Genomic DNA, 18,164 nt, shown 5'->3' with positions numbered 1-18,164 from the left:
TAGGTTTTGTTCTGTGTACTAGGCTGAAAAACGACACAGGTATGCACAGTGCTAGTTGTCTTACCTCACGATAGCTCAGTATCTCCCCTGTATGGAAGACACAGTTTAGCTATGAAGCATATGCCTCATAATTGCTATCACATTTTCTCTCAGAGCCAAGAGAAGGCCTCAGGACTAAAATTAGACCAGGGAGAGTGGAAAACAAAATGAAATGTAGATTCTTTTGTTGAAATGACCTTTGGAAATATAACTCATTCTAATGAGCAGATAACTGGCAAACGTCTCTCTTTGGATGTGCAATATACATTAATACAGTTGCCAAGGAGCCACTCACACCCTTTCCGTGTTTACAATGGTAAGGGAGGTCCTCAGAGCCCAGGGCTAGAGGAGCAGATGACCTTAGTGCAAACTGAAGCTCATAAAAAACAGGGAGGGCATCTAATCTTTTTTTATACACTCCATTTTAAAAAAGTTTCCATTCTGAGATTCTAATTATAGTCCCACATTCTGTACTCTTTCTGACCTTCAGATAAAACCAAAATAATCAGAATGTAAAAAAAAAACAAGATTCCACTGGCAAGTGGCAGACATTTCAGTAGCTATGGGGCTCAATTGAATCCAACCTGCATTGTGGTATGAACACAGTAGCTCTGTGCCGTGTTCAAACAAAATCACAGAATGAATTTTGGATTCTGTGAAAACCTACTATGGTCCCAGGTAGTAGTGTATGTGGGCAGCAGTTTGTCAACAGACACGAAACATTTCCATTGTGAGTTGGATTGAATTCCAGCCACGCATCACTGGTGTATGACGACAGACTGTGTAGAACCCACTGTGTCCAGTAGGTGGAGATGTTACTCTTTCAAAAAGTGCTACAAAATCAGAGAGGACGTGGGAGAAAAAACATCTGCGTCCTATAGCGATCAATTATATTAGTATACGATAAGATCATTACATGTTTTTATTACAGGCCTTTCACACTAGGATATTAGCTTGTTTTTATTAGTCATTGTAAAACACGTGTCTTCATATTGTGGGTAGACGGTGTAAATGAAGGCCTCTCTCACGGTGGTGATCTCACTAGGAAGGTGTGAAAAGGTATGTAAATAGGCATGTATATTTGCGGTGTGACATGTTCTGACATATCGTAATCACCTTCACTCAAGTCTAAGACAAGTTGAAAATTCTTGTCTGGACTCACTTGTACTTTGTGAACAGTGATTGGAGTAGCAGTGACTTGGTTTACTTTGAAGTAAATTGAATTGATGGCTTTTCATAAGTTGGATTTTTTATGTGTCCAGAAACGTGCCTGGTATTTCATTTGAATCTGTTCACCGTATATGGGTACTGTTATAGGTTATATAGACACGGAACAGCAAACAGTTTGTGTAGTTTTAGTTTTAAAAAAACACAATAATTTGCAGCTTACAAAACCAGCAGAAATATGATACATCCAGGCATAATGTGTCTGAATTATACAGAGGTACAAATACATGTCATAATATACTGCGATATTAAATTAGCATAGTGGTACAAAGTTCTTCAAGAGGATAGGAGGGAACAGCAGCATAAGGGAGATGAAAGATCAAATGATCATTTGGAGTGAGGCACTGATACTGTAACTTTTTGACTGACAACACAACCTGTCTTAGTGGGTTAAAGACACTCTAGACGAGGGGTCAGCAACATCCGGCCCGCGAGCCAAAACCGTCCCGCAAGTGATTTAGTAAAAAAACACAATTGGGAAATGTATTCCCAAGTATTTCCGCAATTTTGTGTACAAATTGCAATAATTATGTTCCGGCCCCCCGACCATCAGCTCCATCAGCCTACCCCTGCTCTCGGCTGTAAAAACTAGTTACCTCTAGCCCACTGACTGAAGATTTCAAGGTAAAACAACTAATGTCACTCATTTGACGTTTTGTCAACTCATCTTCACCTACTGAGTGGACATAACCAATTCTAAGGCAGCCAGGTCACTTCTTTTTTTAAAGTTCAAACATATTTCTTTTCACAGTGCAAAACGACTTTTGCTATTACCAGTAGGGTTCCAAAATCCCTGGAACGTTCTATAAATTCCATGGTTTTCCAGAAATACTGGTTTGAAATTGTATTTCCTAATTTCCTGCTTATTCCCTCCTGATTCCGGGAATCCTCCATTCAGGATTTCGGGAACACCAGGGAATTTATAGAAAGTTCCAGGAATTTTGCAACCCTAATCATCAGTGTGTTATAAAATTGGGAAACTGGTATGATTATGGAAGTTGACTGACTTATTGTCAAACATCCATACTGTCCATTGAGGGGTAGGGGGTCAGAGGGGAACTGGCTGTCCATTAGGGGGTGGGTAGGAGCAGGGGGAGGCTGGGGGCCAGTCTGTTAGAGTGAGTTGGCTGTGATGAAGACGTAGAGCCTGGCCAGGAACGTAGTGAAGGTGCCCTGTCTCCACAGCTTCATCTCCACGTCGATCAGGAAGTCCTGGGGCTCATGGACCTGCCTGTGCAGGTACACTGCGCCTGTGTAGGCATTCAGCTTCCGCGTGCTAAAGTAGTTCTCCTCATTGCCCTGGGTGATGCTGATGATGACATTGTCCCCGGAGTAGGCAGGGGACGGGCCAATGCGGAAGATCTGGGCGGGGATGACTATGTTGGTCTGGAAGCTCAGGTGGTAGTAGGTGATCCTCAGGGGAGAGTTCTGACAGTCCAGGAAGTTGGGGCAGCTCAGTCGTTCACAGCGGCTAGAGGACCAGCCAATGAGAGTCAGAATCACACATAATCACTATAATGAAAAACAATATTAATAAATAAAAAAATGTTAAATAAACAGAATGAGTATAGCAAAAATAACGAGTCAGAGAGCCAGAGTCATGAAATCAAAACATAAAATAATAGCGGTCAGAATCTTATAGGCAAAACATGTCTGTTTGTCCAGGTCATTTCAAAATAAGACCAAAGAGAAATAGAAGATAGATGAAGCCATAAACTCAATCATGTGATTCCAGACAGATCTTCCTACTCCTAGCTGATGTATCATGGCCTCTGTCCCAGGTGGGCTTTCTGTTTCACAGCTTAGAACAGATTACCCAGCCTGACACATTACCCTCAAGGGAAACGTTGTTCCCTCCCGCGTACACTGCACCAGATTGGAGAAAGACCTCAAAAGATCTTTGAGAAAAATCAAGAGAACCCAGTTGACCAGCCCCAGAGGGCAACATGAAACCGCTGTTGAAAATGTCACATTATTTGGTTTGAACTTTTCCAACAACACAGAAGCTTAAAATTCTTCAATTTCAACTGCCGGGATAACGGATGAGTTGAGATACAGTAACTTACGTGTCAGAGGATTTGCGGTAGTTCTGTGGACAGTCGAAGGACAGACAGCGGAAGCCTCCCTGGATGTTGTTGCAGGTCTCAGCCAAGGAGCAGTTATGGGCCCCGATGGTACACTCGTCTATGTCTGTAACCCAAACCATAGTCAGCTCAGAGGTAATGTGTGTATGTCTTAGGTGTATGGCGTGTGTCTATCCCATCATCACGTTTCCTCACCCTTGCAGGCGCGTCCATTGGGAGACACGGTGTAGCCGTAGTCAGGGCAGGCACACCGATAGCTCCCTGGGACGTTCACACACTTAAAGGAACACAGGTGGCCAATGCTCTGGGCACACTCGTCAATGTCGTCGCAGGTGTGTCCATCTTCTCTTAGGTAGTAGCCTTGTCTGCAGTAACACTGGTAGGAGCCATAGATGTTGGCACACTCCTGACCGCAGGGGTTGGTTAGACACTCGTTCACGTCTGTGAAGACATTCAAAGACGGAATAAAAACCGCCGCCGCATTTCAAAGTAACTCACGAAACGATGTCACGGTGTGCATGGCGTCACAGAATGCAATACGTCTATGTCTCTCCCGCCCAACGGCCACTACTGGCTTTAGACTATCAGTCCAATCTCACAGTCCTGTAGAGGTGTGACGGGGGGGGGGGAACAAAAGCCTTCTCTGTCCTGCTGGGGGTGTAACAGGACACACACACACACACTCACCTTCACAGTTCTTGCCATCGCTGGATAAGCTGAAGCCGGCGGTGCAGGAGCACTGATAGGATCCCGGGGTGTTCTCACAGGTCTGGGCACACAGGCGGCCGGGGTAGCGCCAACACTCATTCACATCTGACGAGAGTGGAGGGAGATTGTGTGTGTGAGAGAGAGAGAGAGAGAGAGAGAGAGAGAGAGAGAATGTGGGTGTGAGAGAGAAAGTGTGTTTACAAAACGCATGTATGTGTTTTTGTACACCTCCTTAGTGTGTGTATGTGTGTGTGTGTATAGGGGTGTGAAGTGGAGGGGCCAGCTGCCTGCTGATAGTCTAAACATCCCACTGGAGTCCATTATTATTAAAGTCACAACCCAGTGAAACAGCACACTGTTCTCTGCAGAGGCTGCCTGGCTGGCTGACTGGCTGGCTGGCTGACTGGCTGCCTGGGAGACTAACTGCAGCAACTCTGACACAATACAGAGAAGACCAGGCGAGGAACAAAATAGGCTTTGGCGGTATACCAAATACGTACCGTAAAAAAGCTACAAGTTAACTATCTAATATTGTGTCTCCAGCTCAGGGCTCCAGTTATGCATTTGGTTCGCTAACTTGCTAGCTAAGTGGCTAGTGATCAAGCTTCTTGGTTACAGCAGAGACAATCAATACCCTCCCTGCTGCCTAAATACATTTTTTGTGTTTTTGTGTTATTTTATATATTTGTGAAGAAATAGTGCCCCTTGTGTGCACTGCCGGTAATACCATATACCCCGGTATGGTACAGGAATGGTATGAAGGTGGGTGTGGGGGCTCGGAGAGAGAGGACTATATGTTACTTCTCAATTTAAGAGAGAGCCATAGAGACAGAACAGCATCTGAACATTTGAATCCATATTGCAAGCAGCCTACCAAAATGATCCAGAACTATTCTGACAAAGAGTTCATTTCAATTAGCAAGTGAAAAGCGTGAACTTCCTTGCTTGAGGCCAGTAGGCCACACAGTACCTACCCACACACATCTTCCTGAACATGTCATACTGGTAGCCCGTCTGGCAGTCACAGCGGTAGGAGCCGGGCAGGTTGTGGCAGATCTGTCCCTCCCCACAGCGATGCAGAGCGCTCTGACACTCATCCACATCTGGACACAGGAAGTGAGGGAGAGAGGAAGTGAGGGAGAGAGGAAGCGAGGGAGAGAGGAAGCGAGAGGAAGAGAGGTGAGAGGAAGAGAGGAGAGATCTTGTTGGTGGTAACCATGAAAATGAAAACCACAGATATGTATACTACTCCACCTCTTACCTAAGCACCTGGTTCCGTCAGGGTTTGCGTGGTAACCACGGTTACACATGATGATCTTCATCTGACAGCTGTAGGATCCCACTGTGTTGATACAGTTAAAGCCACGACTGCAGGGCTGGCCCACTACACCACATTCATCTATGTCTGACGGATGGAGAGAGGGTGACGGAGGGAAGATGAACACGGAGGGAAGAGAGAGGGTCGGCCACATGGGGGGAGGAGGGAACAGGGGATGTGGGTGTGTGGAGGGACAGTTTGAGAAGGGAGGATGGAAAAGGAAGAACAGACGAAAACCGGAGGACAAAGAGAAAGAGGGGACAAAGAGAGTGAGAGAGAGGGGCAGCCATTTAGTTAAACTGTGTTACTCAGAGGCAGACACAGGATACACTTCCATTCCTTGGGATCATTTTGGTGAGTGTGTGTGTGTGTGTGTGTGTGTGTGTGTGTGTGTGTGTGTGTGTGTGTGTGTGTGTGTGTGTGCGTGTGTGTGTGTAACTCTAATTTCTAATCTTCTAACTGTGCATTTTACAATGTTTTACAGTGGTTCAGAACTGCCTAGACATGCCCCAGTTCCTGTCCCTCAGGCTCATTCCTCAGCATCAGAATGTACTGACTGGAGGAGGAGGGTTGGCTTTCATCCGCCCGGCTGCAGTCTGCTGTGCTCCCCTCTAATCCCCTGCCTGTGTGGCATTTAACCCCTCTGTACCTGGTCTGGTCTGCTGGGTGTTGGTTTAAACCTCACTACCTGTGTGGCATTTAACCCCTCTGTACCTGGTCTGGTCTGCTGGGTGTTGGTTTAAACCTCACTACCTGTGTGGCATTTAACCCCTCTGTACCTGGTCTGGTCTGCTGGGTGTTGGTTTAAACCTCATTACTTGTGTGGCATTTAGCCCCTCTTTACCTGATCAGGACTGGGTAAACCATTACGTTCATTTTGACACACTACCATAGTTATGTTCATATTGTTTTGTGCATACTATTACACTTGTTAACAGTGGCCCAGGTCTGCCCAGGCTTAACCCACCCAGTCAGTGCGGACAGCCCCTCTTACCGATGCAATTCCCATGTGTGTCCTGTGTGAATCCCATGGAGCATTGCGGTTTGGCGTTACACCTGAACGAACCCTCACTGTTCACACACTCAAAGCCTGGCCCACAGTTATGAGTCCCCTGGACGCACTCGTCAATATCTGTGGACAGAGACAGTGATTATAAACAGGATGTAGGTTAGAAATAAAAAAACTAATACACGACACATTTTTGGGCTGGTGAACTAATGTCCGTTTGTCATCCATTTGTAATCCATTGAGTTGAAGAGAAGTTGTAAGTCGCTCTGGATAAGAGCGTCTGCTAAATGACTTAAATGTAAATGTAAGAGAAGCAAAACTACTCATACGTTGCAGGCCTGTTAGAGTGTCATGTCTACTGTAACCACTGGGTGTCACTGTGGCTCTGAGATAGAGTGCCAGATAAATCATTTCACATAGATCTATCGAAACACTTCTTCGCCTCCAAAAAAAAATGGTCTGTTTTCCAACTTCAGAAATGATCTTAGGAATGATCCCACTATCAATCATCCTCGTTGCAGTAGTTCTACAGCGGGTAGAGCTTATTATTTATACATGATGAATTGTCTCCATTGAGTCAGCCCGTCAGACAATAGTGGTGTGCATTAGTCCGACTGTTCTCTGGTGTTCTCAGGGTTGACGATTTCATCTTAATCAGACGTAAATCCCCGTGTGACAGGGGAAAATGGAAGCTTGTTGTGTGCAACAGGGATTGGCAATTAAATGCAAGCAAAACAAATGAAATTGTTAACACATTTCTAGCCTGTTTATCTATTGGTAACAGGGTTGACGTGTTATGCTCGACCCTGCTTAGCTTTCCACCACAAAACACCAGCAAATGGCCAAGAAGAGTAGAACTAACTCACTTGCTTTTACACTACGATTTGACTATTAAATGTTCAATGTTTATTTTGAGGTTAAAAAAAAATCAGTTCACGTAGCAGGGTTCACCTTAAAATGAGGGACAGATGTAAATGAATCACCAACCACATGAAGTAAATAATCATCTTCAGAAATGACTTTGTCAAAGCAACAAAATAACTAGGGTTTCACAATGATGGTGAAAGATGTTGGGGTTAAGTGGGTCAAAATCTTTGTAGAGGCGACACAGGGTTGACATGTCAAAATGCTGCATTGTGGCCCTTTAAGCAAGTCAATCATCCACGTGGTCTACGTTAAAGGCCAATTCATTTAATATAACAGGCTTTTTAAAAATGCAATATTTTTGCAATATTTCCAGTTAAAATATCAAAGGGACCACCCATTTCCACCCACCCAGCTCTGTGCTGTAGCTCCTCCACCTGTCTACACTGGGATTCCCCAGCTGTCAATGCTGACATGCCTGCTGCTGTACAGAGCCTCATCACTGTAGGGAAATCACATCTGCCATACACAGGACGTAAAGAGCCAACTTTTGTGTGTGTGTGTGTGTGTGTGTGTGTGTGTGTGTGTGTGTGTGTGTGTGTGTGTGTGTGTGTGTGTGTGTGTGTGTGTGTGTGTGTGTGTGTGTGTGTGTGTGTGTGTGTATTGTGGGGAACAGAAGTCCTCACAAGAATACTAAACAAACAAATATTTGACCAACTGGGGACTTTTTTCTTGTCGCCACAAGCTCAAATGCTATTAGGGTTAAGGTTAGAATTACTGTTAGAGTTAGAATTAGGTTTAGGGTTAGGAGCTAGAGTTAGGTTGAGCTAGGGTTAGGTTTAAGCTTAGGGATAGGGTAAGGGTTAGGTTTAGGCGTTAAGGAAAATAGGATTTCGAATGGGACTGAATTCTGTGTCCGACAAGGTTGGTTATACAAGACTGTGTGTGTGTGTCTGTGCGTATGCGTGTGCATGCAGCAAGCGACCAAGTGTGTGTCCTAGACTGTGCGTGAAACCCTATGTACTGTATGCGTGCGTGAGGCTCCATGATCCCTGTAGGGAAATTACACAGTATGTACCACGCTAAAGCCCCAGTACGTCCACCCGGTAGGGCATGGTTTAACTAGCTTATTAACACCATCCCGGCCCTGAGACATGCCTGGTAAGGCTAGCACGGGTCTGACAGGCCCAGACACACCGAGACAGAGAGAGACTAGGGTTAAACGTGTGAGAGATTGGCAGGGTGTTCAGTCACAGTGAAAGCAATACTGTAGGAAGGTAATTGGCTCACAACAAATCAAGGAGGGAACTGGCTCGATGAGCTCACAGAGACCAGGGAGTTCACTCTCCCCCAAGCAGGGATTGCAATTATCAGCTAAGAAATTGGGGATGGCAATCAACTGGAGTAAGCAATGAGGAGAGGATTTTGCTCCTGGTTCGAGGACGTTGCTCTCTCTGTAAGACGCGGGAGGGGTTGTGGACTTCAGTCGATGAGAGGGAGATGTGGTCGATGTGTAAGAAGTAATGGGCAGGGAATTCAAAGGGGAGCAGAAACACACCTCACTCCAACCAGCCGTCTGAAGTGGCAGCCGTTATGAGCCCTGTTTAAATGCTCATTTGGTTCCCCGCCGTGTGAATTTCATTTACATTGAAGCCTCTACCCGAGCCCATTGAGACTCATCCTTCAGTGATCGCCAACAGGACTTTAACAACCCGCTCATCTCACAGATCTATCTCAGAGCACACTGGCTGTGTGTAAGAGCCCGGCGTTAGCATACTCTGCCAAGTGTGGGTTATGGAAATAATGAAGACCGCTCGGAGGTTTCCTTTGACATTGGAGCAGTGGGCACAACCAACATAAACACACGTCAAATGAGTTCTTCGTACAGAGACAGAGCAAAAAAACGAAACTACAGCATGATGCTGTTATCTAGTTTGTAATCATATTCAGTATCAAAAAACACTTGCTTGTGCGGTCAGTTGCGAAATGGTGTTATAACTGCATGACGAATGGTTACAGATCTGATAGGCAGCTCCCAACCTTTGACTCGTAGTCACTCTCCCAAGGGTGGCAACTGTGATTGTAAAGCTCAACAATGTGCTTTCCCTCACACTTGCGGAAGGTCAAGTTAATGCACAGTTGTTGTGTTGCTACAAGTTACACCTATACATGTGCCTACTGGAGAGTGAATGCTTTGGGCGCTGCTACAGATTGCAGCCACAGTACCTTCGCAGACATCGTTGCTGATCTGGTAACCCAGAGGACAGGTGATCTGACGCGGACACACAAAACTCCCGGCCGTGTTCACACAATGCTCATTCATCTGACAGGTATGGGTGGACATCAAACACTCATTGATATCTGTGTGGAAAGAGAGTGAGGGGGGACAGAGGGAGAGACAGAGAGATGGAGAGAGAGAGAGAGGAGTGCAAATGGGAGAGGGGGACATAAAGGTGGAAAGAGAATAGGGGCAGGAGAGAGAGAGCGAGAGAGAGGGAGAGAGGGAGAGAGGGAGAGAGGGAGAGAGGGAGAACAGAGAGAACAGAGAGAAAGTAAGCACATTAGAATAACCCCTATAGTCACCTCTAGTCATGTGTAATTCTCAGTGCAACACAGTGCCAGTCCCAGATAGATTAAGCAGCCTGCATGGCCCTGGCCTTGGCCTCCACAGAGAGGAGGGATTGGGGGCACGGCCACTGGGTATAAGTCTCACACAATGAGAGATCTGTCAACACACTGTACCACCATTCACCACGTCACAACAGAACAGTCCACCGCCACCAAGCAGGAAGTCTAGGTCTGCAAGAAGAGATGGCTTCATCGTAAGAACCATACAACCACACAACCATACAACCACACAACCACACCAGTGAGGGCTCCTCAGAGGAGTTAGGGGAGGACCATATTCCTCAGTGAATTTCATAAAAATCATTCAACATAAAACTATAGTCAATAAATGTACATCACCAAATAATTGATCAAAATAAACTGTCTTGCAATGAAGGTCTACAGTAGCACCATGGTGTATCTGGAGGCCAGCTAGCTCCTGTCCTCCTCTGCGTACATTGACTTCAATACAAAACCTAGGAAGCTCATGGTTCTTCCCTTCCATAGACTTCCACAGTAATTATGACAACTTCTGGAGGACGTCCTCCAACCTATCAAAGCTCTTGCAGCATGAACTGTTGTCCACCCAATCAAAGGATCAGAAAATGAATTTAGTCCTGAAAGCATAAGCTACAGCTAGCTAGCACTGCAGTGCATAAAAAGTGGTGAGTAGTTGACTCAAAGAGAGAGAAAGACAATAGTTGAACATTTTTGAACAAATACATTTCTTCCAAAATGAAGGAGAAGCAAGAAAGAGGGATAGAGAGAGAAAGAGACTGTCATTGTTTCACTTACGTAACTTGAAAATGCAGCTAGCTAGTTTAGCCTGCTCAACACCCTGCTCAAACAGAGGGATGCTATGTTAGCTACCTGACTATGACTATCCAACACAACATTGGAACTTCCAAGTCAAGGTAAGCTTTTGGTTTTACTAATTTATTGCCCCCGGGGTCCGCCGGTGTATGTGATAAACTGCTTACTGAGTGTACACTGTAACATTAATGCATGATTTCTGCAGGTTTACTAAGGCATTAGCTATGTTGACTATGATGTTACTTTAGCTAATATGGTGACAACGATGTGGGCTGTGTGTAGCGATTATGATACGGTTTGGCTTGGAAAGTTTTTTTTGCCTGGTCACATACGGCTGATGTATTGTACATTGAAGTCCACAAGAGAAGGGAAAAGGTGAGAGGAGGAGAGCGCATAGATGCGAGAAGGAATATAACGTGGCTACTATGAGTGAACTGTGTTTACGCGTGATCAGGGGTGTATTCATTCCGCCGATACTGTTGAAAAACATTTCTTAAACGGAACGAAAAGGGGCTAAACAAATTTGTCCAATAGAACTCTCATTTGCAACTGATGGACTAATGATTACACCCTAGATCAGCTAGATGCAGGCAAGAGTGTGCAAGGCGGTATTGAATGTGTCACTGTCTGTCATCTCAAATGTTTCCCTCGACCTGTGTGCATCTACGTTGTAAACTTTCATTCATAGGCTAGGTTGTAGCAACCCCATGATGGGAACAGGGAAAATTTGAGTATCATGCAGTGGCCTAAACCTAACGATGTTACATTGAACTGGGTGAATGGAATATGAATGACAGTCATCCAATATGCTGTAATAGAAATAAGGCCATACTCGTGAAAAATATATATCGTCCTCCCTCATCTTAAACGTCACCGACCGCCACTGAACCACACAATCTCATATTGTGTGTTGATTTGATTTGGTCAACCGGTAGACGTGTGTGACGAGTAGTAGTGTAGGAACAGTGTGAGATCACATAGATAGAAACTCATTTAATCCCATAGTGGAGCCTGCTCCTGAATATGAGGTTATTTTTGTCTGCAGCTGAGCGTCTCCTCTAGTGTCATCATGAGAAAAGGGGATTAGTGCTCTGTGTGTGTGCGTGCGAGTCCCTTACCTTCACAGGATTGCCCGTCAGCCATCAGAGAGAACCCTGGGGAACAGGAGCAGTGAGGCCTTCCGGCCACTGAGGAGCACTGTTGCATACAGTGGCTATTTCCTGCTCAGAGGGGCAAAACATCACATCAAAACACACTGTAGTCAGGGTGACATAAGTCAGAGTGGGCAGGTCCCTGGCCTTGCGTGTGTGTGTTAGATAACCTCTGTGTGATTTACTGTATCCCTGTTCACTCATTTCCTGTTTCCACTTTGACCCCTGACCTGTTTGTATTGTATTTCCTCCTGCGGCCGCTGGGACCGGACCCCACCCTGGAGTTATGGAGGCAAACACACACCCTGAGGAGACCCACACTAGATATAATATGCTGGACTACACAGGGATGGCTGGAGACTTCTCAATACACACAGGAGCTTCATGGCCTTTGATGCAATCAGAATACTTGTATGTGACATTTAAACCACAGGAGGTTGGCGGCACCTTAATTGGGAAGTGCTCATGGTAATAGCTGGAACGGAGCTAATGGAATGGTATTCAATGGTATCGAGGGAAAAACTGTCATGTGACATGAACCACACTAGAAGGGTGCATAAGTGTAAACCTTCTGGGCCTTGGGGTCTCTTAAGGGAACGGGTGGCTGTCTAATGATTTACATTTCTGTTTCCTACCTAATATGCTGTTCTCTAATGGTTCCTCTATTGCTAATGGGACTACTTTCACGCACTGATTCCAGACCTGCGTTTGGTTTCTCCTATCAAGACTAATAACTGGTTTTAAGATGTGAAAACACAGTAGACATTGTGGTCTGCCAGGTTTACAGTAGAAAGGCACCACCCTGGCCTACAGTGAGGTTGTACTCACCCTCACAGGGGTTGACAGGGGTTGTAGTGGTGGGGGGTGCGGTGGAGGTAGACCCAATTTCTGGCCTGTCATCCTCTCTCAGTCTGTTCTCTTCATCCACCGTCTCTGTGAAAAGAGGAATAAACTCATCACGGAAAAGACCAATTAAACAGCATAACCAACAAACCACCAAGTCATCCTACCTTTGTGGACAAGGAGAAATCTGTGAAATGCCTTCAATTCATCCACAGATATGAGGCTAGACAGCCACAGAGCACAGATAAAAGTTCCCTCAGCGAGAGAGAGAGAGAGAGAGAGTTGGGGTACGATAGGAAAAGGCGTGGCCTGCAGACAAACCTGTGTTTTTATTAGTGGGACAACCTGCAGACTCACTGTAATTTTCTGTAAAGTAGGTCTCACGTCAGATTCCTGTTGAGACAGGCGTGTGCTGGTGAAAGCCCCATTAAAGGTCTAATACACTTACAGTAGCCTACAGTGCAGTAGGTTGGAAATACCTGGAAATACTTTCTTCACTCCTCTAAATGTATGTAGGCTACTGTTGTAATAACTGTGACAAGAGGCTCTATCGAAACCGTATGAGACGTTAATGATATACAGGTACGACATCTATCTATTTCAGTAAAAAAAAGCTTCATCTTCAAGATCAGTCTCTGCAATCTAAACGTGATCAGATGACGGTGAGCATTAGCCTACTGGCTATCAGGTGAGCACCTCTACGAGATCAGGAAGTGATTCTGAATGTTCTATCTCGATAAACAATGATCGTCCAATCAGACAGTAGACAGGAACTCTTTCCAGTTAGAGCAGGGAAATCATATACTGTCAGAGTGTGGATAAATATAGACAGATAGATAAAGACTAGCAGGAATCTGGAAACACGGAATGCCGGCAATCATACTGTTGGCTTTGGCACAATGTCCTCAATCATACTGTTGGCTTTGGCACTCTCATTCTGGAGTGTGGTACAAAGGTACCACACTCCAGAATCAGTCCTCTTTCAGTGGTTTTATGGACTTACATTTGCATAACTGTTCTATACTTCAGGGTTTCCAATCTGCTTCCACTTTATCCAACTTGCCGTCGTCTTGCCAATTAAGGCAACTGTGTGCCGTTATTCAATGCCGAAACAGTCGGAAACCCAGGCTATTAGCGAAGTGATCTTCCACATACAGTATAGTGGAGTACTGTAAGGTGCATGGTCTGACATACTCTAATAACCTACGAGAAGTTTTCCCTTTACCTGGTACACAGCTGGCCGCGTCCTCTTGCAGCACATAGCCAGGGTAGCAGGCACACCTGAAGGACCCGGGGGTGTTGATACACCTGTGGTGGCACAGTGTGCTCTGGTACACCTGACACTCGTCTACATCCTCCATCTCTGGAGGGCCCTCCGCCGTGTTCTCCCTCTCTTGCTCCTCCTCTTCCCCGATGGAGAAGGCCTCTTTAGGGAACGGGGTGTCTGACACTACAGGTCAAGGAGAACGGTAGAATAGAGTCAAGTACGGTAGAATAGAGTCAAGTAGAGCAGATGAACCAAGGCGGTTGGATACAAGAGAATACAGAAAAGGAACTCTATCCCTTATAAAAGAGTGTACAGTGTAGTAATAACCTGCCCTCATTCAGGCAGGGTAGTGTGATGCACAAAGTGGGAAGAGTTCACTACAAAGCCTCTCTTTAGTAAGGAGAGGTAAAGAGGCTCTCGTTTATGCCTTTCTTTGGCAGTACACTGGTGTGTTACACTACCCCTTGACAGTGCAGTGGTGTGTGTAGTGTGTGTGTGTGTGTGTCTGCACGACTCTACCTCTTTTTGGCACTGCAGTGGGGTCCAGTGCGGGCCTTTCTTTGAGGTTGTCCCAGCCATCTCCTTCTCCTCCCTTTCCCTCCTCCCCTGCCTCCCTCTCCTCTCCCTCACAGCAGGTGAGGAAGACGTGGCTGCAGGGGTAACCCAGGTACTGGTGAGCCTCACAGCGGTGGCCCTCGCTACGGAACCTCAGCCCCAGAGAGCAGCAGCTACAACACTCCTATAGGGTGGACAGATTCAACATGTACCATATCCATTGTGCCTGATTGGAAGAAGACTGTACGGTCAAACAATATACTGTATGCTATGTTTAAGGGGTTTCATATAAAACGCGGAGCTCAAAGTTCCTCTCTCACATCTATCCCCACCTCTCTCAATTATTTCAACCCTCTATCTTCCGTCTCAGCAGGATATCGTTCGGGCTACATGGGGGGAGAGTGAAACATAAAACTGAAATAGTGACCATTGAGATATAGTGTGGCTGTGCAGAAGTGTTATACGACTTGAGTTATGTAGAGCCCATGGCGGGGTGGTGAAAGACAATATTTAACATTACACCAAGGCCTTGAGTATACAGTCGTGGCCAAACGTTTTGAGAGTGACACAAATATAGATTTTCACAAAGTCTGCTGCCTCAGTTTGTATGATGGCAATTTGCATATACTCCAGAATGTTATGAAGAGTGATCAGATTAATTGCAATTAATTGCAATGTCCCTCTTTGCCATGCAAATGAACTGAATCCCCCCCAAAACATTTCCACTGCATTTCAGCCCTGCCACAAAAGGACCAGCTGACATCATGTCAGTGATTCTCTCGTTAACACAGGTGTGAGTGTTGACGAGGACAAGGCTGGAAATCACTCTGTCATGCTGATTGAGTTTGAATAACAGACTGGAAGCATAAAAAGGAGGGTGGTGCTTGGAATCATTGTTCTTCCTCTGTCAACCATGGTTACCTGCAAGGAAACATGTGCCGTCATCATTGCTTTGCACAAAATAGGGCTTCACAGGCAAGGATATTGCACCTAAATCAAACATTTATCGGATCATCAAGAACTTCAAGGAGAGCGGTTCAAATGTTGTGAAGAAGGCTTCAGGGCACCCAAGAAAGTCCAGCAAGCGACAGGACCGTCTCATGAAGTTGATTCAGCACCACCAGTACAGAGCTTGCTCAGGAATGGCAGCAGGCAGGTGTGAGTGCATCTGCACGCACAGTGAGGCGAAGACTTTTGGAGGAAGGCCTGGTGTCAAGAAGGGCAGCAAAGAAGCCACTTCTCTCCAGGAAAAACATCAGGGACAGACTGATATTCTGCAAAAGGTCTGGACTGCTGAGGACTGGGGTAAAGTCATTTTCTCTGCTGAATCCCCTTTCCGATTATTTGGGGCATCCGGAAAAACCTTGTCCGGAGACGACAAGGTGAGCGCTACCATCAGTCCTGTGTCATGCCAACAGTAAAGCATCCTGAGACCATTCATGTGTGGGGTTGCTTCTCAGCCAAGGGAGTGGGCTCACTCACAATTTTGCCTAAGAACACAGCCATGAATAAAGAATGGTACCAACACATCCTCTGAGAGCAATTTCTCCCAACCATCCAGGAACAGTTTGGTGACAAACAATGCCTTTTCCAGCATGATGGAGCACCTTGCCATAAGGAAAAAATGATAACTAAGTGGCTCAGGGAACAAAACATTGATATTTTGCATCCATGGCCAGGAAACTCCCCAGACCTTAATTCCATTGAGAACTTGTGGTCCTTCCTCAAGAGGCGGGTGGACAAACAAAACCCCACAAATTCTGACAAACTCCAAGCATTGATTATGCAAGAATGGGCTGCCATCAGTCAGGATGTGGCCAATAAGTTAATTGACAGCATGCCAGGTCTTGAAAAAGAAGGGTCAACACTGCAAATATTGACTCTTTGCATCAACTTCATGTAATTGTCCCCCAAAAACTTTGACATTTGTGAAATACTTGTAATTATACTTCTGTAATCCATAGTAACATCTGACAAAAATATCTAAAGACACTGAAGCAGCAAACTTTGTGGAAATTAATATTTGCGTCATTCTCAAAACTTTTGGCAACAACTGTATATATAATGACCCCCTACTGTTCCGGGCGCCTTGGGAACTTCCTGGAACACAGGTATAATGACAGATGAATGATTCTGGAATTATGGGCTAATACACTTCACACTACATAACAATGCCTGGACTCTCACTGATGGCCATAACAGACCTTGAGCTACATAGCTAAATTTTCCCAGAAATATGAAATATTGTTGCTGTTTTCAAAATACCAGCGAGTCCAAGCTATTGATCTAGAGAGGATGCTGAAAACGCCATGAGACATCTCCTGCAGCACTGCAACCTCGTTTCATGACTGTGAACCATAAAGTTGTGTGAACCTTGACCACAAACATAGTCCTCCCTCTGTTAGTTGTCTAAATTGAATAAGAGGTCATTGAATCACAGAGGGATTCTAAACGGTCCTCCTGATTTGGTGTGGTCTTCAATGGCAATAACTAGGTCCAGTCGAAATCTGCAGGGAGGTTTTCTTTAAACTACTTTTAAAGTTGTCTCTGTACTGTACATTTAATCGATGAAACTGTGGCTATTAATGTCTTGTAGAGATAGTTGGTTTGATTTAAATTCATTCCAGGTAGGCTATGTTTGACCTTAAATCATTCTGGGGACTGACCCTGCAAATTCGGTCAGCTCTCTTAACAGTTCAGGAAACTGGGTCACATAAGAATATATGGACATTTAACAAATGATTTCATCCAAATCCAAGCACATATATTCAGCGTTAAAACAGAAGTAGGAGTTGTGTGCACCGCGGTGCATATTTTTCAAGGAGTTGGTTGTGGCAAGAACTACAGAACTTTACTCACTATATGTAATGTGGCCTATGTGGGAATCGAACCCACAACTCTGGTGTAGAACCACCAGAACCATGGGAAGCACCTTTACCTTGTAGGAGTTAGCTCCACACTGGTCATTGTTGTCCACCTCACACACAGTTCCTTCTCTGGCTGCATTCATACCAGAGAAGCAGTGACTCTCCTTCAGAGAGCCCAGACAGCACTGTCTCTGAGCCGTCCTGGCAGAGAAAGAGAGAAACACAGGAGGGATGTTAGAATGCGAGGCAGTGTTTCGACTGTACCCATGCCTAACTGTGGTCTTCAACTAGTAGTAGGTTGGCTATCTTTGCCTAGCTCTAGCCGAAACCAGCATCGTCTGGAATTGTTATAGAACCAAATTGGAAGTCTATTAAGGCAAACATGAACAGTATTATGCTGTGCAATATAATATAATTTTCGAAAGATTATGAGAGGGCCTTAATGTTTGGTTTTGATATTTTGGCACTTGTAATCAAATTGTAGATAGAAAGTCATATCATTCCCTTCATATTCGAAACATCAACGACAACTTTCATTGAATCATGCTATACAATAACGACATGGGCCCAGAAAGCGAAATCACACACTGTAAGAATACATGTATAAGATGATCATGTTTTAAGTAGGCTAAAATGTACACAAATTAGAATGAACTAAACTAATGGTTGCCTTGCCATCAACGACAAGTTGGCTGAAGCAGAAACAAAATTGGCAGACAGGCCATCCCTCATTGGCATTAGTGAAAGCAGTAAAAGCTGACATTTATAAGACATTCTGTAGCTAAGGAGGACCCTGAGCATGACCAGGAAAA

At 45.1% G+C, this 18,164-nt stretch overlaps 1 protein-coding gene across 2 annotated transcripts in view; it reads right to left on the bottom strand.

Annotated features, from left to right (window-relative positions):
• Nucleotides 1–1,378: 1,378 nt before the first annotated feature.
• The window catches only part of fbln2 (fibulin 2), a 52,489-nt gene continuing 35,703 nt past the window's right edge, over nt 1,379–18,164 (bottom strand). The window contains exons 4-16 of one of the 2 annotated variants that reach the window (XM_039008614.1): nt 17,424–17,553; nt 14,450–14,669; nt 13,889–14,113; nt 12,649–12,753; nt 11,788–11,889; nt 9,476–9,610; nt 6,371–6,508; nt 5,320–5,463; nt 5,033–5,161; nt 4,038–4,163; nt 3,546–3,791; nt 3,333–3,456; nt 1,379–2,737 (exon numbers count right to left, since the gene is read on the bottom strand). In XM_039008614.1, the coding sequence (XP_038864542.1) occupies nt 2,380–2,737; nt 3,333–3,456; nt 3,546–3,791; nt 4,038–4,163; nt 5,033–5,161; nt 5,320–5,463; nt 6,371–6,508; nt 9,476–9,610; nt 11,788–11,889; nt 12,649–12,753; nt 13,889–14,113; nt 14,450–14,669; nt 17,424–17,553 (2,182 nt within the window). In that variant the 3' untranslated portion in view covers nt 1,379–2,379. The remainder of the gene's footprint in view (nt 2,738–3,332; nt 3,457–3,545; nt 3,792–4,037; nt 4,164–5,032; nt 5,162–5,319; nt 5,464–6,370; nt 6,509–9,475; nt 9,611–11,787; nt 11,890–12,648; nt 12,754–13,888; nt 14,114–14,449; nt 14,670–17,423; nt 17,554–18,164) is intronic. The other variant, XM_039008615.1, reaches the window with a different exon arrangement.

The sequence above is a fragment of the Salvelinus namaycush genome, chromosome 14 (assembly GCF_016432855.1).
Source record: "Salvelinus namaycush isolate Seneca chromosome 14, SaNama_1.0, whole genome shotgun sequence".
In the NCBI taxonomy this organism is placed as follows: domain Eukaryota; kingdom Metazoa; phylum Chordata; class Actinopteri; order Salmoniformes; family Salmonidae; genus Salvelinus; species Salvelinus namaycush.
Note: the sequence above shows the minus strand (reverse complement) of the source record. Positions and strands in the feature narration are given on the sequence as shown.